Source organism: Phyllobates terribilis, unplaced genomic scaffold (assembly GCF_046119375.1).
Source record: "Phyllobates terribilis strain yellow unplaced genomic scaffold, ASM4611937v1 Scaffold_8__6_contigs__length_399053987, whole genome shotgun sequence".
Classification (NCBI taxonomy): domain Eukaryota; kingdom Metazoa; phylum Chordata; class Amphibia; order Anura; family Dendrobatidae; genus Phyllobates; species Phyllobates terribilis.
Genome location: NW_027362768.1, coordinates 117,686,175 through 117,706,258, shown reverse-complemented (window position 1 = coordinate 117,706,258; position 20,084 = coordinate 117,686,175). Strand labels below are relative to the sequence as shown.

General features: G+C 38.8%; 1 protein-coding gene across 1 annotated transcript in view; it reads right to left on the bottom strand.

The window, feature by feature from the left end:
• DPYD (dihydropyrimidine dehydrogenase) overlaps nucleotides 1–20,084 on the bottom strand; it is a 2,479,659-nt gene that overhangs the window by 1,114,509 nt on the left and 1,345,066 nt on the right. Inside the window, exons 12-13 of the mRNA XM_073643235.1 lie at nucleotides 18,136–18,320; nucleotides 14,577–14,792 (exon numbers count right to left, since the gene is read on the bottom strand). Coding sequence (XP_073499336.1) covers nucleotides 14,577–14,792; nucleotides 18,136–18,320 — 401 coding nt within the window. The remainder of the gene's footprint in view (nucleotides 1–14,576; nucleotides 14,793–18,135; nucleotides 18,321–20,084) is intronic.

The window sequence follows — 20,084 nt, the reverse complement described above, 5'->3', positions numbered from 1 at the left end:
TAGGTGCAGTAAAAAAATTGGTATTCTATACACAGGTGGTATATCTTGCAACACAGATAGGCTACTCCACTGACTAACACACTCTGCAATAGGCCAAAAAGGATTAGCTTTGCTAGATTCAGCCAAATGCTGTGAAAAAAACTTGCACAGCACTGGCACAGACCTGCCTGGCAAAAACTGATAGGAACTGATGTAACCTAGTCCTGAAAAGGACTCCAATTACAATTAGTCTTTACTCCCACAACCTATCTATTTAAGAGCACAGACCTCCCTGATAAAAGTCGTAGGAAATGCTGTAACCTAGTCCTTAAAAGGACTGCAATCACAACTATTCCCTACTCCCAAGCTATCTGTAGATTTGTGCGAAAATTGGCTTGAAATTAACAAGGTATAGCGCACACAGCAACAGCGGTGCCGTCTAACACGCAGCTGCAGCAGTGAGAAAATGGTGGCGACGGGGAAAATGGCTTGGTCTTATAGGGCAAGGACATGTGACATACACTGCCAATGACACATGCCCTTACTTGTGTGAATAAAAGCACTTCGCTCCATGTGTGCGCTGCTGATAGGCTGACAGATTGCACCTCCCCACTGCAAATGCGGGAAAGAGAAAAAAAAATGGAGATCTTCAATGTTCCTGCAGAGATCCATCCCCTGCCCCTCCCCCCACCCCGCTGTACACTCAAACTGCGTATTAACATTAATTTTCATCATTACTGAGAAAAAATCCAGTTATGATTTTGGTGCATGAACAGTTATCGAACATAACCTCGAACAGCCGAATTTTTCTCAAATTGTTCGTGTTCGCCGAACGGCTCGATCACCGCCCAAAACAGCTCGAATTTGAGATTGGCGAACAGTTCGAGTAGAACAATGCTCATCTCTAGTCATGAGTAAAAGTGTAATATTAATAATAGTCTTAAAGTATAAAGTTGCTTCTTTGTTTTTGCTTTGATTTGAATTTCTTCCAAAAAAAACCAGAAGTTCTTGGTTCCCGTCTTCATGAATGTCTAGAAGTCTTAACGCATTTGCATAGCAGCAAGATAAGAAATAAAACGTTGCGGAATTCTACTGGTATGCAGCCAAGCCATGTAATCTTAACATTAATGATCTGATCATTTATCTCCCTTAAGACCACACTGCTTATGCTCTACAGTATATCAGTCTCACAATAAAGAAGAATGCCGCTGCTTACCGAGATATCAACTGGCATTTCACTTCAAGTCAATGGTCTATTTTTGTTACAGCATATTAGACTACAATCTGGCATCTACAAATGTCAGAGGCATAAAAAGTAGAAAAAAAATATGATTCAAAACAAAGTGCACAATTTTCCAATAAGAAAATATAAAAATAGTCAATTGACCCTTTTATTGCTGGTTAGTTAGAAATGTATTCAGTGCTCTACGCTTGAGAGAGAATGAATTATATTTACAACGGATATCCAAGTAATATTCAGCTGTCAATCTCGAAGCCACAACGAGGGAGAAATGATGTCAGCAGGACAGGATAATAAAATTCCAAGCAGATGTTCAGCCAGGGCTCTAATTTTTCCCCTCTATTCCCTTGGTAAGCATTTAATTTCTTTATTATATGCAAGCTAGGCAAATTGTACTTCATCAAAACTGAATTGTGAAATTTTAATATTTTATTTCATAACAAAACTACGCAGAGCAACCTTTCTCATAATAGGAACATCAGAATTTCAAATGTCAAGTCTCTCCGTTTCAATACAGTTTAAATAGATGCTTTTTAACTTTGCACCATAGAGTTGGAAATTTTAACAGGTTGTCTTGTATGTTTACAAGGAATTTCAAGTTCTAGAAATGTGATATTCCTTTAATAGTATATAATCAATTAATGTAGGGTGCCCAGCAAGGGAGTCACAAAAACACTGAACTTCAGGAGGGCTAAGTTTGATCAGCTAAGAGATGCCCTTCACCTTATAGACTGGGATAGTATCTTTAGTAATAGGAGCACAGATAGAAAATGGGAAATTTTCAAAACAGTCCTACATAGTCACTGTAGAAGGTACATACCTTTTGGGAATAAAAGGGCTAGGAATAGGAGGAAGCCAATGTGGCCAAATAAGGAAGTCAAGAGGGCAATGAAAAACAAAAAAAGGGCTTTCGGTAAACTTAAACAAGAAGGCAGCGAGGAAGCGCTAATATCTTATAGGGAAAAAAACAAAATCTGTAAGAAACAAAAAAGAATAGCAAAAGAGGAGACAGAGAGACTAATTGCAAAGGAAAGTAAAACGAATCCCAAACTGTTCTTTAACTATATAAACAGTAAAAGGATTAAAACTGATGGAGTTGGCCCATTGAAAAATAACCTGGGTAAAATCATGGAGGGCGATGAGGGTAAAGCAAACCTACTCAATAGCTTCTTCTCCACTGTTTTCACAAAAGAAAACAATTTATCGGAGGAAATGCAGAGTGATAAAGTAAACCCTCCGCTAAATATCACCCACCTAACCCAGGAGGAAGTTCAGAAACGCCTAAATAATATCAAAATAGACAAGTCACCAGGCCCAGATGGCATACACCCCCGGGTACTAAAAGAATTAAGCAATGTGATAGACAGACCGCTGTATCTTATATTCAAGCACTCTTTATGGACAGGGACTGTCCCACTAGACTGGCGCCAAGCAAATGTGGTACCAATATTCAAAAAGGGGTCTAAAAGTGACCCTGGGAACTATAGACCAGTAAGCTTAACATCTGTTGTGGGTAAATTGTTTGAAGGATTTCTTAGAGATGCTATTATAGAATATCTTAATGATAATAACTGTCTAACTCCATATCAACATGGATTCATGAGGGATCGCTCCTGCCAAACAAACCTGATCGCCTTCTACGAGGAGGTGAGCTCACAGCTGGACCGGGGACAGTCAGTGGATGTTGTATACCTTGACTTCTCCAAAGCATTTGATACCGTGCCACACAAAAGGTTGGTATATAAAATGAGAATGCTTGGTCTGGGGGATAATGTGTGCAAGTGGGTAAATAGCTGGCTGAGTGATAGAAAGCAGAGGGTGGTTATCAATGGAGTAAGCTCAGGGTGTGTCAGGGTTACTAGCGGGGTGCCTCAAGGGTCTGTCTTGGGCCCTATATTATTTAATATATTTATTAATGATCTAGTGGAAGCGTTGCATAGTAAAATAGCAATATTTGCAGATGATACTAAACTTTGTAAAGTAGTTAATACAGATGAGGATAGGGCACAGCTACAGGAGGATTTAGATAAATTGGGGAGTTGGGCCAGAAAATGGCAAATGGGGTTCAATGCCGATAAATGTAAGGTCATGCACATGGGAAAGAAAAACAGCAGTCACCCATACATATTAAATGGGAAACCTTTGGGGAAATCTGACATGGAGAAGGACCTGGGCATCTTGGTTAATAGCAAATTAAATTGGAGTGCCCAGTGTCAGGCAGCAGCTGCGAAGGCAAATAGAGTCATGGCATGCATCAGAAGAGGAATAGGGGCATATGATGAGAACATTGTTCTTCCTCTGTATAAAGCGCTGGTAAGACCGCACTTAGAATATTGTGCACAGTTCTGGGCTCCGGTGCTCAGGAAAGACATATTGGAGCTAGAGAGGGTACAAAGGAGGGCGACTAAGGTAATAAAGGGAATGGAGGGACTAGAATACCCAGAGAGGTTGTCAAAATTAGGCCTATTTACGTTGGAAAAGAGATGGCTTAGGGGAGACCTCATAAACATGTATAAATACATCAGGGGGCAGTACAGAGATCTCTCCCATGACCAGTTTATACTAAGGATGGTGACAAAGACGAGGGGGCACACTATGCGTCTGGAGGAAAGGAGGTTCCTGCACCAGCATAGAAGGGGATTCTTTACGGTCAGAGCCGTGAGACTCTGGAACTCTCTGGGAGAGGAAGTGGTGATGTCCAACTCACTTAATGAGTTCAAGAGAGGCCTGGACGCCTTTCTTGAGAACAATAAAATTACATCTTATGCTTAGTTAATTAATCCAGGGATTAAATCTGACTGCCAGATTGGTGTCGGGAAGTGAATTTTTCCTCAATGATGTAAATTGGCCTATACTGCATGGTTTTTTGTTGCCTTCCCCTGGATCAACGCTGCGGAATAGCTGCAGTGCACAAGAAATAGGCTGAACTGGATGGACGCTTGTCTTTTTTCGGCCTTATAAACTATCTAACTATGTAATGTAGATTATATTTGACTTTTCATTACTATTATAAAGCTGGTGCTACTATAGCATGCAGTCTACCAGCACCTTACCACTTAAGCACACAGAATACATTACCACTAGAGATGAGCTAACCCGAACTTAAAAGTTTGGGGTTTGTACCGGACACTATGTGCTAAATTCCAAGCACTGATTTTTCCTTAAAGTCCATTTTAATGTTCAGAGTTCTGGGAGAAGTCCAGGAGAGGAGAAAGACAGAAACAGAAAGAGAGAGACTAAAATTCGGGTTGGGTACCAGAACCTGAACTTTTACGGGTCTGCTCATCCCTAATTACTACTTGTAGTAAGATGACTCACTCGGCTGCTTCCAGAATTAGACACAGGAACGTTTTCATCTACAGGTTTATTTAAAATGGCATAAAACACTGCATGTTCTCCAAACTAAACACGGCCTTGCTGGTATAATGATAAAATAAAATTCTTAAGTTGCAACACACTTCAGCTCCTCCTGAGCTGAAGTTCCACACAGTCTGGAGACTTCCCTCTCCAAACTCACAACAGAGAAAAAAAAACAGTGACTGAGTATTTAAATTTAAATTGACCAGCCACACCTTTGAGGTGGAGATATGGTGAAAGACCTCCCACCCTTCACAATGGTCATTCACAAAAACCCACTCCCTTTTAAAATGGTGGTTTAACTCCCAACACATAACATGCTGGAGAAAACTTGTAGGTTCAGTTCACTGAAGCTAGCAGCCGCAATGAAACATATCTCTCCTCACTTATATCACCAGTGACTCTGTCACACATTATAAGGCTGGGGTCACACGAGATAGATTCTGTCATTGAAAAATATTGATCATCCGCACTGCCTCATTGAATAACATTGGTCCAAGTGCTATCCTATAAAAAAAATCAGATAGAAATCATGATGTGAGCAAGCCCTAATCAGCAGTCTAACTTGCATGTTAATATTAAATAGCATGAGGTACAACCACTGTGACCTCCAGCAATCATGAGAATGGGGCTCTTGATCCACAAGAATGGGGCTAGATATCCCAATCTTGAGTGGACCGAAGGGGTCTAGTTGTAGCCAGAATTCCTGGCCTAGAGTGAAGAGCTGGGAGATGGAGGTCACAGTGGGGGAATGAAGAGGCTGCTCTGAGTACCAGATGCCAGATGGCGGGTAGAGAGCAGATGAGGGGTTAGATAGGTGACTGATGAGGTGAGTATACGTTTTCCTTTTTGTTTATGTTTTACATGTTATTTCTATTATGCTTTAGGTCAGGGTTGCACAACCTTTTTTGGTGAAAGGGCCACACTGTCATACAGAACCAAAACTAGGGACAGCACTAAAAATTAAAGGGGTATTACGTTCTATGACTTATTCATGACATATGCAAAGTATATGCAATAAATGTCTAATAAGTACAAATTTTACTTAAATGACTCTTACCACCACCAATCTGCACTCTAATGATATGTTCACAAGAATTTAGAAATAGATTCTTCTCCTAAATTCACATTAAAAATGTGTAAAATACTCAGAATAAATTTCTGACGGATTTTGATGGGAAAAGCTACTATAGTGCACACAGTGCTGTTTTTTTGTTTTTTCATGTTATTTTGAACATTTGCAAGTAAAACCAGTAGGAATCTTATGCAAAGAGTATCGGAAGCATTTTTAAATGTGGATTTGCAGTAATATTCTTCTAAATTCTCCAAAAAAAAAAAACTGTGCGAATAAACCCTAAAAAAGAAGAGTTGATGAATGCACATGGATCTCTACAATAGTTCATGTTTTTTTTTTGCTTACTCACTAATGTTTCATAACTCCTATAATTTACAGATTAGCGAATCACAAATATGGAAGGCCACCTGTCTGGTTCACACACTGCTTTCTGAAGTGCCTGTTGGGTGAGGAGACTCCAAGATGTATGAAGCATCCAGACATGTCTACATAGGGCACCATTAGTACTTGCCAGTCCCTACTCCTCAGCTGCCAGACATTACTCTTCTGTGTTTGGCTACTCACCTAGAGTTAATCTATCAGGAAACATTTTTGTATCCATATGGTTGGAGGCCACACAGAATGGCATCAGGGGCCACAGGTTGTGCACCCCTTCTCTAGGGTCTGCAGAGACCACAGGATCATTCAATTCTTAGAGAATAACTTTACTACAATTCAAATCATTCAAGAAAAATTTTGCAATATGACCAATTTTAATTTTGTCACATCTATATAACAAATTGTTAGTCTAAGTTGCTTAAAGTGACTTTCTATGCTCCTCTATAATAATTCTTATTTCTCTTAGTATATGTATAATCATTAAGACTTATCTATTCTTTTTCACATTTATAATTTGTATTTTATAATTAGATTTCTCTTGCTGTAATAGAAGTCAGCTCTGATCTTCATGAGCGTGTCACAGACTTGTTTATACAGAGTAGCAAATCAAAAGAGACTAAGATGCAGGAGTGAGGGAGTAGACAGCAGCCTGGACCAATAATGAGACAGGAGGTGTGTCTTAGACTACCAAAGACATCCTGTAACCACAGGAGCTAGCTTAACTAAGGAATAGAATTGAGCTGCAGACAGGAAATAAAATACACAGTATTTTACAGTGCCCTGTAGATGACCTGCCTTTAATTTTTGAGCTCAAGATTGTCAATGTTGACAATTCAGTTTGCCCCATTTTCTTACAGGATGATATAGAGCGCCCAGGTGTCCTTATTAGTGTCCTTATTAGAGATCATCTACAGGTATTGCTTTGTAACATACAAAAGTCCTAATGCACCAGGAGCATTTTCTTCTATAATGCATAAGATCTATCAAAAAGCTAAATTTGTCACCTGTATTCTAGGACATCATTTTTTCGAGAGATAAGTACACATTGCATTTTTAATAAGTCACAAAATAAGGGTTGGCAAAGTACAGCTTTTACTTTAATACGGCCTGATATGTGACATATAAAGTACAGAGATGAAAAATATATTCAAGTGGAATTGAATTCTACTCGAATTTGACAAAAATCAACATTCACTAAAAATCTGCATTCGCCGCATTTTTCTAAATTCACTGGCCGCCATGTTTCTAAACTGTAAAGGGCTATCAAAAGGTAAAAAAAAAGCTATCCTTATTCACCTTACCTCTCCCCTCTCAAGCCCTCTGTTCTTTATTGTCAATGGTCAAGACTTCATTGCCTCTCCTGATCGCTGCCGCAAGTGCCAAGATCCCCAGTTTTGTGCATGCACGCACAAAGTCACAGCGCACATCGTTAAGTCATGATGGCATGACCTGTGGTGCCTTTGGCACAGAAGCCCCATTGGCCTCATCAAAGCAGGAAGTCCTGGCCTAGTGTGAGAGGCCCAGGGATTTCAGAGCTTGGGGCTGGTGATCAGAAGATTTGGTGAGGACTGGACAGGGGATAGTGAGGAGCGATGGAGCCAGAAAAGTGAGCAGTAAGGTGAGTTCAAGGAGCTGGAGACTGGATAGATACCCTAGAGCATAAAAAGGAACATTAAAATCGCAGAGAATAACTTCATTGCTAATCAAATTTCCAGGGAATATCCAGGCAAACAGGCAATTTTGAGTTTTGCCTTATCCACGCATGTCTGGTTATATCAATTGTTGAGTCCCAAGGTGTGTAGACCGGACTGAGGACCTCAACCTGCTCCACACATGGTGAGTGCTGGCTGTGTAATACATCCACACCTGCCTGTAACTGCAACTCAACCCTTGTTTTATACAAGTCCTCCCATTGCTCCATTGATGGAAAAATAAAAAAGTTATTATGTAAAATGAAATATGGAGAAACATCACTTATTATTTTTAGTTTTTATTATTTTTAGGCAAACTATATAAATTTGGTATTACTGTTATCACAATTATTTGCAAAATAGAGTGATCATGTAACTTCTAAAGTGCAAGTGAAAGACATAAAAAAAACCTCAAGCACCAATGGTAAAACTATCATTTTTTAAAAACTATTCTACCCTACGTTGATTTTTTTACTGTGTTTCAGCAAATTAGACAATAAATTAAGTTTCAGCATTTGAAATTTCAGGTACAGTCAAGCGTATTTTCAGTCTGTGTGCAATCTGACAAAATATTGGATCACACATAGACCAATGTAATGCTATGGAGTCGTGCACATGTCCAATGAAAAAGGTCACTGCATTCCCCAGTTTTATCTGATATTCAGATTGCACTCGGCGATGTAAGTCAAAGAGTGTGTTGAAAACATTGGACTGCACTTGGATGACAATTGAGTGCAGTCTGATTTCCGATCACTGACACTATGGAGAAGATGGAAACATTTTTTTTCCATCTTCCCCTCATCCAAGAGAATTGGATCACACTCAGATTAGACTTTGATCTGAGTGTCATTTGCAGATGAGACATTCTACGGCCATCTGCACCTGCTGCTGTTCTCTAAAAATGCAAAGTTTCCATATGGCTATGTCATAGGAAAAATAAATAAGTTATGGCACTTGGAAGAAGAGAAGAAAAAAATGTCAAGGTTTTAAATGAGTTGTAGGAGAGTTAAAGAAAAGTCTAAAGAAATATAGCTCACTATTCTGTGATGGTAGCAAAAAGGCTGGATAAAAAATTGACCATTTTACTCATTGCTTTGGATTACACCGGTCCATCTGCTATTTAAAAATAAACTCATAATCCAGCCAAACCTCTACAGATACCAAATTTCCCATGAAGCTGCAAAGTGATTATTCACTTCATAAAATGACTCCAAGAAGAAACAAATTGACCTTGGTAGTAGAAGAGTTTAAGCGCTCTGAAGGTTCTGCATGTGCTGCAGGCTCTGCTACCTGCTTCTATTACACACCGTCGTCTCGTCTTCCACCGTTCCATAGTGAACAAGCTCATCATCTTGTATATGAGCGGAAAAAAAAAAATCTATTGTGCCTGGGCCTTGGAGAACGACCTGCCTTTCCACGGCAATTCATAAAACTATTCTGCAGGCCTAACTAGAATACAATAGCATAATAGGAAGAGGAAAAAAAGATCTTTGTGCAAAAAAAAAAATAGCCCAATTTCCTACAGAGGAATCTCTGATACATCATCATCCTGCGGTTTATTCTTCTAAGTCACACTATTAGGGGAAATGGTTTGCTAATGGTATATTAGAAAGCCATAAATAATGCACATTATGTACCTGCCATGCTGCAAAGTATATATCTGATCTACATCCATTCATGGATTAGTAAGTCACGTCTTCACTTAACAATGATCATACATTATTCCAGCTAATGTGGAGTCCACCGCAGTACACGATTTAATGACTATATCCCTCCATAAATAGACCTTCCATCTTCTCTCTCTCCTCTTCACTCGTTTATTGCTTTTATGCCGCCCTGCGTAAAATACTGCTGATTCAATGTATTCCCGGCGTATAGATTTTTTTTTTTTTATTTGCGTGCAATTAAATTTGCACGGAATTGTAGCACTATTTTTATAGCGGTTAAATGAGGTGAAAGGCAAAGAAAAAAAAACGAAAAACTAGATTAAACGAAAACGTGAGATCTGCAAGAAAACTTTGCCCGGGCAATCACATCACTGAGTGCATGTAATGAAAAAAAAAAAACAGTGCTGATTATTGAAAGTGACAGCCATACAAATCAATGCATGTCACCAGCAGAGTGATAGCAGATGTCTCTGATTAATCAGAATTACAGAAGGGAGGGAAAAAAAAAAAATCTAAATAAAAGCAAATATGATGTGATCTAAACGTCTGAAAAACACTTAGCGCTCACACCCTTTGACTTTCGCATATTTTTGATACAGTAGCACCGAGATACAATCTAACTGATCTATTACAGTGAACTTTTATCTTCGAATCCGGCATTGATCGCCTTATTGATCAAGAGTTTCTTGCCAAATCGGACAATGCTTAAACTTAACTCGGCAGGTCAGAAGCCGTATGAATATCAATACAAAGTTGCGGCGCGGTGACAGTTTCTGCTTTAATGTCTCAATTGAAAATGTTATCCTGTGCGGGCTTCAATAGGGACACATCGGTTTTTGTTTGGTTTGTGTGAGAAGTATCTAATTAGCGACTGGTATTTCCTAACATAATCCACAGATTTATGCTGAAGGGTATTAAAATTGCAACACGTTATGGGTAAATTAATGCCTATCATGTGTTTCTTCATTAGGATTCTATGGAAAGGAAATCTCATTAGTATGGGACTTGGGAAACCTGAGCTCTTTCAAGTCAATTCTTCTTAGTAGGTTAAACAATGGATTTAAGCCCCTTCCTGGGCTGTAACAATTGATAATTGTAATGTGATAATTAATATGCAAACTGTAGAATATGGCTTTCCAGAAGCCACTGATTTCCAAAGCAATTATCATTATGTTACTGCTAAAAAGTCTCCTTGCCACTGTCTTTAATTGAAAAGTGTGTATGTTTTATGTATTGATACAATGGAAATATGCAAAGAATACACAAGAATTCCTGATAAAGCTTCGGCAAAATTCTTAATATTTAATTGGATGTCAGCAATAGTGATGTGCGAACGTGCTCGGATAAGGTGTTATCTGAGCATGCTTGGGTCCTAACATTTGGCGTGCTCGTCACATATATTTGAGTTGCCACAGCTGCATGTCTTGCAGCTGGCTGTTAGTCAGCTGCAGGACATGCAGGGATTGCCTTACAAATAGACAATCCCTGTATGTGTTGAGACTGTCGAACAGCCAAGAGACATGCAGCCGCGGCAACTCAAACATATTTGACGAACATTCCAAAGGTACTTGGTTAGGACCTGAGAGTGCTTGGATAACACCTTATCTGAGCACGTTCTCGCATCACTAATTAGCAACTCAAAATCTTTCACTAAGGGCCTCATGTCACTGTAAATATCATGATTTGACTATGATGTGAGCGTGAACTGTAAAGGCTCATGCAGACATCTGTGAAATCGGGCTCTACCAAGCATAACAGCATCATAGAAATATATGAAGCTGTCACTCTCGGGTTGGGAGACACACTGCCAGTCCGTGCATTGTGGTCCGAGATTGGACTGAGATCCATGGACGTTCGCATGAGCCCTAAGACCAATGTTGGACTGGGGTGCCTTGACCTTCCCTTGAGAAAGTCCTGTACGCTGCACTTGAAACACGCATTGGGAAGTCAGGTATGCTCACTATCACCATCTTTTTATGACGACTATCTGATTAAGGATAAGCAACACTGGTTGTTGACATTGGGGCCTGCTATTGGTGGCTCCCCTTTTTGAGCTAATGAGATGTACCACTAGGTTTATTTATTGATCTCTTACTCCTATGTTTGGCCCCTTCTTTTCCCGGGTGGTATTTTTCATTCAAGGTCTGGTTATCAGTATGCCCCACTTACCTCTGTACTTTTGCATCTTTGCACATATCTGACATTTTAAATATATATGTACTTATCTACTATATAATCGGCTTATCCCGTCTGTCTGTCCGTCCATCCAGGAAATCCCGCGTCGCTGATTGGTCCGGCCGCGGCTAATCAGCGACGCAGGATTTCAGAACAAGATGGCGGCTGTTAGCGGCTCATCTGCCGCACGGAGGTCAGCGGCGATGCAGCCGGGAGATGACCGGCGCGACCAATCAGCGATATTGGCGCGAAATTTAAAACACTGCTGTCCTGAATTTAAAGTAGTGCACAACCCATTTAAACACTGCTTCGCTGATTAGTCGCGCCTGGTCGGCCGCATACATATTCTAGAATACCCGATGCATTAGAATTGGGCCACCATCTAGTTATTCTATATGTATTTAATAAAAATGTATATGTTTCTATTTTTAAACCTTAAACGCCTTTGTTCTTTTGGGTTTTTTTTCATAGAAATATATGAAGCTGTCACTCTCGGGTTGGGAGACACACTGCCAGTCCGTGCATTGGACTGAGATCCATGGACGTTCGCATGAGACCTAAGACCAATGTTGGACTGGGGTGCCAAGGGCCCCCCAGCAACAAACTCCAGGGCCTCAATTCTCAGCTACATGCAAATTTATCCTCTATCACAAATTAATATAACAATAAACTGGGTAGATTGTAAAATGAATAAGATGCTGCCTTTGTCTGTACATAGTGATTCAAGTATATTGTGCCAAGTACTGCTCATATAAGAGGGTGGGGGCCCATTGGAGGATTCTCCTGTTCTCCTGTGGGCTAGTCTGAGCTTGCATAAGGCTACGTTGCCACAATGAGCTTTTGATGAGTTTTTGATGTTGCAGATTTTCTGCACCATTTCTGCATCCATTAAGTAAAATAAGTTACTTGCATTTTTTCAAAAATACGTAGCGTATCAAACTCACCAAAAGCTCATTGTGATAACGTAGCCTAAGGATATGTTCACATGTGGCATTTTTTTGCAGCAATTTTTCATTTTTTTTGGTGAGCTTTTTCCAACGTAAAAGAAGATGGCTCTTATAATACCAGAACAAGCAATACACTTTCAGAAATCTCATGTACACGCAGCTTTTATTTTTTCGAACTGAATTTGATCACTGCAGAGTTTTTAAAAATATGCAGCACATCAATTCTTTCAGCAGTTTTGCATCCTTTTTGCTCCGCTTTTTACCTTTTAAACAGCAAAAGTGCTGAAAAAAATGCAGCATAACACAGCAAAAATGTTATGCTACATTTTTTTCAGCATTGTCATTCATTTGAAAGGTAAACATTTTTGTGTGTTTTGCAGCATTTTTTTGGATTGAAACTAACTTTACTAACATGTACTGTAGACAAATTACACCAGCTTAAAAAATACAGCAAAAAATGCAGCTATTTGTTGGTAAATAGCATTTTTTTTTGCCAAGAGTAAAGTTTTTGACTGCAGAAAAAAATGCTGAAAGAATGTCACAAGTGAACATACCCTAAAGTAAGTTTAAAAATATCAGACCGTTTTTCTTCAGTGTTTTGGAACAGAGTTTCAGCAGGATGTCCGTTTTCACCATTATTTTTTCATCAGTGACTTCTCCATTTGCAAAAATAAAAAAATCAACAAGCTTCTCCTTCCAATTACAAAGTTAAAAACGGACAGCACACCGATTGCACATGAAAAGTATCCATGTGCTTTCCATGACTTTCATGGATCCATAGACTTGTATAGGTGATTTTGATCTGTGACTTGGATCAAAAATGGACATATCGCCATGATTTTTTGCACGCAGTCCGCAAAAAAACACGGACATGTGAACAACGCTGTAGATTATAATAAATATGTGTGGAAAAACATATGTGTGAAAAACAGACATTTGTGAGCCCATGCTCCTCTCAAGCAAATAGTACTTTTTTTGTCAGCAGGTTTTTGCTATTTATTCTGAGAGCAGCATAATGTAGGGACAGAAACCGTATTTCCAAGAATGTATCACTTAGTAGGCTGTGTGCTGTAGTTTCAATGCATTCAGTGTTTTATCAGCAGTAAATAATCACTAGAGGACTAGGTCTCACATGCAGGCTAGTCAGGCTTCTCTGTGTAACTCCGCCCTCACCAATGATTGGCAGCTTGCTTTTAACATACAGTGTATCCAAGGAGCTGCCAATCAGGGGGGCAGGTTTACACTGATAAGCCTGACTGGCCTTCATGTCAGACCTAGTCCTCTTGTGAAAATCTCCTGCTGCTCTCAAATTAAATAGCAAAAACCTGTTTACAGGTTTCCTTTAAAGTGTGTGCTACTGGGTTTTGGAACCGTAATGATTTCCTACAGCAAAACAAAAAAAACATCTGCAACAGTCATATAATATGCACGCAATCTAATATTTACTGGATGTTAACAGTTATAAATCAGGTTCAATGTAAAATATACAACATGGTTCTAGAGACTCAGGCTCAATGTTCTACGGGTAGGTGTCACTAAAGTTGATGTATAAAAAAACAAATAATCTTCTGAAACAGAACTTACATTGAAAATATAGGTTGAAAAAGTGTGTGGACCTCATAGACAGATCGCTTATAATTCCCCATTGTTACGGCAGAGTTCTGAACTGCCAGTTAACAGTATCAACCTTGAATGGCAGCTATGTACGGTAATAGTTCATTTACGCGGGATGGGTAATGTGGTCCTGACCCGTGCTTTCCCCGGTGATGACAGCTGATCCTTGGGGGTTTCAGGTTTTGGTATAGGAAGAGGATTCTCCTACTGAGAAAACCCATTTAAAGGACCTTACATTAAGCACCTAAACCCCTCAAAGCCTTCTTAATAACATGTAAATGTACACTATACCAGTCCACCATTTTTTTGTGTTTTGTCTTGAAATTAAAACACAATTTTTTTTATTCTTTTTTTTTCTTTAAAGGAAAACATGGAATATATAAATGATGGATTAATGAATTAGAAAACGAAGTATGGAGACTACTCATAAAAATACTTATCAAAATAATTTACCTTTTCCAGGGAAAATGTCTTTGTTAGAGCAAAACCCCATCCAGTCTCAAAGGCTCTGCGGAGCATGGGGGCACTCGTAGTTGGTGGAGCGCTTGCAAGCCCGAAAGGATTGAGAAATTTCAATCCAGCCATTTCTACACTGATATCTACTGCATCGATGGGTGAATAGAACAATGGCAGCTCCGGCTTGCCAGTAACAGCCACTCCGTGTAATCCCTGTTCAAATACATTAAAACAATTACACATTTCATTTAACTTAAATCCAGGGCTACTAAAACCTCAAATGTTGGCCGGTCTATATCGCTGAGTTAATTGCCTATGAAAAATCTAGTCTTATATTCTGTGCAATTGCATAAAGTTTGCGAAGTGGATGTCTATGTGCGATACTGTAGCTTCTATCATCAGGGAGCAATAATTAATTATCTTAATTGACTTACACCTCACTGGATTATTCACACTACGATATCTGCGCAAATTCATTAGACTTTATCTAAGACTAAATTAATTCTCCCACGTGTCTTAGAAGAAAATATAGTGTACCATGCACTAGCTTACGCTTTGATTGCATATAAGTATCATTTCTCTATCAAAACTAAATTCTAATATTTTTACTAGATTTGATCTTTTCATGATAACCAGCTCAGAGCATCTGAAGGTCACCTGTTTATCTTTACATTCAGAGATATAGCTAATATTCAGTATATAATAATATTTTTATTTATATAGCGCCAACATATTCTGCAGCACTTTACAATTCAGACATTTTACTGACATTATCATCGCTGTCCCCATTGGGGCTCACAATCTACATTCCCTATCAGTATGCCTTTGGAATGTGGGAGGAAACCGGATAACCCGGGGGAAACCCACGCAAACACGGGGAGAACATACAAAACTCCTGGCAGATGTTGTCCTTGGTGGGATTTGAACCCAGGACCCGAGCTAACCACTGAGCCACTGTGCTGCCCTCATATCTTCTACCAAACCTACTTAAGCTACTGGAGGTTTCTAATTTTACTTGCCCTTCCTATGACAGAACAAGGACAATGGAGTGATACATGGGATATCCAACCAATTAAAGCAAGGCTTTCCTTTATTTTACCTAAATTAAGTCATCATCGATATGCAAAAGTTGAAAATTGCCATTCCAACTGATCAACCTTGATTGACTGCCATGTAATACTAAACAACACATCAATTTAAAGGGAATCTGACACCAGGTTTTTTGCTACCTCACCTGAGAGGAGCACAATGTAGTAAAAAAGACCCTGATTCAAAGATGTATCACTGATGTAACATGAAGAAGAGCTGAGAAAAAGGACCCCGCCCAAACCAGGTTTTGTATGTACATAGTCCATTGACAATGAGCTGCTTATCACAGGAAGGGGCTGAGTCAGACCAGGAAGCATGTGCCAGCTAGTCACAGCAATGATAATCTCTTAGTGATAAAACCTTCATTGTCGGTAAACAACAGCACAAAGCTTGATAAGTGACATATTGTTGAATTCAGTCTTTTAACCCCTACCTCATGACGTCCTGAGATTACAAAGCAAAAACCTGCAGACAGATTCTCTTTAACTTGATGGTGTTATTTTATTTGATAATTTATTCAACTTTTATTTGTATATTATTTTATTTTTTTAAATAAGCTGCTAATGTTAGAAAAAAAAAAACAACACCACTTTTGACATCTTCTTTTCTCTGGTAATCCAACACAGATGCTCAAATAGTCCTCCTTGACTTGTTTACAAGTAGCCAGCTTGTCATAGCTGTAGCTAAAAAAGTGCCTCAGTAGAGGTATGCCGTACTGCTGGCATCACCACTCAGTGATGGGGGCCATGATGCTGACACATGACAGACGGTGGTACTGATTGTATGCAGTGGTTACTTGCATACAAAACCTAGGAAAGCTGTCTGCGCATCATCACTGGGTCTGCAAGGGTAAGAGGTTGTGAGTAAGTATTGGTTCTTATTTATTTTCTAACACTTGCAATTATTTTTAAAATGTTTTAAAAAAATTGGATAACCAACTTATTGATAATACAGAGCTCAAGAGACACATGCAGGATTAATTGAAATATAGATTAGTCCCCCTTTAAAAGGAAATGTGTAACTTGCTCAAAAAAATGAGTTCAATACTCTAGAAAAAAAAATCTGAGTTTCCCTGACTCTGCCATTTTTTTTGTTTTGTGCTGTGTCACTCTATTGCAGAGATATTCACATTTGTTGCTTTTGGAGCGCAGTATGGGAAATCTCTACTTAGAATTCAACTGGGCATTTTTTCAGTGTGTTCTCTAGGGGCGGGCACTTTCACCCTTCCTTTCCAGTTACTGTTAATCTATTTATCTAGCAGTCTCAGATCCTGCTGAGCTGTGATTGGCAGAGTCTGAGAGGAATGTGTGAACGCCCCTGGAGAAGACTCTGAATAAATGCCCAAATGAACTACAAGCAGAGATTTCACATATTGCAATCAAAAGCAACAATGTGAATATCTTTACAATGGAGCGAAGCAGCGCAAAATGGAAAAAAGCAGCAGCTTTAGGGGAGGTCAAGAATTTTCACAAAGTGTTTTGTTTAGCTCATTTTTTTAACAAGTGACTGTTGCTGTTTAATTTTACTTTAATTGCATTAGCTTATTGAATTTGGCATTATATTAATTCAAGACAATTTTGTACCATCTAGCAAAAAAATGGTAATAGGTCTAAAAATATACATACTGTCTATGGTGCCTCTTGGTGATGGCATCTGGTACAGCAATATAGTAAAATGAATTATATATATATATATATATATATATATATATATATATTTATTTTTTTTTTTTCTAACATCAAAGCCTATGTGTGGTGTATAGCTAAAGGATGGCTAATGGATGGCATCCATCACATTAATCCAGTAACAAAGTATGCATTAAAATGGGAGCCAAATGGATTGATGGCTGAGTGATGGCTGAAGGACACCATCTATAATTTTCTTTAAAGGGGTGGTCCCATCTCCAAGATCCTATCCTAATATGTAGTAGGTGTAATAATAATAATATTAACAAATACCTCCAATTAGAAATGTAGTATAGTTTTTCTGATTCGCTATGTCTTTTTCCTCATGTGCAGGTATTGCAGGACCTTAGGTATCCACAGTTATGACTAGCAACTAGCTGTCACTATATCAGTGGTCATAACCATGGATACCTAAGGTCCTGCAATGCCTGCACATGAGGAAAGAGACATAGATAATCAGAAAAACTATACTACATTTCTAATTGGATGTACTTGCTATTATAATTATTATTATTACACCTACTACATATTGGGATAGGATCATAGAGATGGGAATACTCCTTTAAATCTACCATAAAAATCTAATCAATAGGGGCAGGAATCATCATATTATGACTGATAAAACCCTAATTGATACATCTTGTATTATAGAATGCTTTTGTGCCCATTTGCCAAGTTTCTTTATGTCTTTGTGGAGGCCATAAAGTTCCTCCCGTATTCTCCTAAACATATAAGTATATGCCTTTTGATCTACTTCAACATATATAAGAAAAATAGTATACCTGTAGATATTTATGGATGTACCAAGATGCATGCTTCCCATCATTAACTGATTCAACAGTTGTATTAGCCAAACCAGCAAGGTCACCCCCAGCAAATACTCCAGGTTCACTGGTTGCCATAGTCTCTGTGTCAATTTCAGGTAAACCCCATCTGTTGAGCTTGATGGGTTTCATGGCTTCGATAACTATAGTAAAAGCATATGTAATAAGAAATATTAGAATGAGAAGAGAAAATTAGGCAACTGTCGTCCACTTCTTCTTAGAGGGGTTTTCCCACAAACAAAATTAATTTTAATCAAATTTCCATATATATCAATAGATCTTTGATTAATAATAATTTCCACAATTGGATGTGTTTAAAAATAATGTTCCTGTGCTGAGATAATCTTATAAATGTGCCCCTGCTGTGTACTGTGTAATGGCTGTGTCTGACCGTACAGGAACATGGTCTGATCATACCACAGCTCCTGGGCAGGGAGGATGCTAAAGTGCGTATACAGACACTACAGCAGGGGATAACAGCTGATTCTTTCTTTGAGGTAAAACATTACTTAAAACAGGCAGGGAAATGTTTTACCTCACAAAAACAATTATCTGCAATCCCATGCTGTAATGTCTGTATACTCTTTTGCTTCCTCCCTGCCCAGGAGATGTGATATGATCAGACCATGTTCCTGCACAGTCAGACACAGCCATTACACAGTACACAGCAGGGGCACATTTATAAGATTATCTCAGCACAGGAACATTTTATTTAAACACATTACAATAGTGGAAGTTATTATTATTCCAAGATCTATTGATTATAATGACCTTTGTTTGTAGGAAAACCCCTTTAAGTTCCCATATGGAATAAATTCAACACATATGGCTATTTTTCGCTTTCTGTAAATGTTGTTATTCCTTAAAATGCAAAATCAATACAATATTGCAACAGGATAGAAAAACTTTTGTGAGCCCACGATCAGGAGCCACTGTAGGTTTGAAGCTGCGTGTTTATGCAGCGTCAAACCAGCAGCGTCGATATGTTACAGCATAGTGGATGGGATTTGTAGAAATCCCATGTCCACTATGCGTCTGCAGCACACCTGCAGAAACTAACATGCGGCGCGTCTTTCCAGACCGCAGCATGTCAATTTCTCCGGTGGGTCCGCATACGGGCTTTCTCCATAGACCTAAACTCAATGAAGAAAGTCCATATGTGAAAAAAAAATGACCACCGCTCATTTGCATAGATGAGCATAAGCTGCCCGCGGCTCTTCCACAGCATCTGGGCTGCAGGCCCGGACGCATCGTGGACACATACCCTTAGGCTACAATTCACGTCTCATTAGCTGGGTAGCTACATAAAGACACTTATGAACATCTCTTGACAGAGTATCACAAAATCATGTTTAATTTTCAAAACCGGTGACCTTGTGTCATGCATCTAGCAATATGCTGAGCCAGAGGGAAAGATTAGGAATTTTCCCTGACTTCTATGCTTTCAGCCGATCAAGTCCATATTACTCAATCGGTTAGCACCATGCTGAGAGGTACACTTTAAGACCTTGTAATATCACTGACTAATAATTAAGCACGTTTCCATGCACAAAAATTACATTCATCCTGTATAATAAAACTAATAATTATAAAGCTTGTGTATACTTATGTATTCATTTTGATTTTTATGCTTTCTGATTACCCTAGAATACAAAATACTGTACTGCATAAAAATGGAAATGAGAAATAACATATTTACAGCAGCTTTCAGAACAAGGAGACATGCACTTTTAAAGGACATCAAAGAAAACTAATCAGTGTTTTTTAATCTATCACTGTGTACTGCTGAATACATATCCTTCGCCCTTGAGGGAAGGGTACATTGATGCATTAAATACTGTATATATACTTCCGTGGCATCATACATATATGAGCCTCCATGATTTTATGATAAGACTTGCACTTAG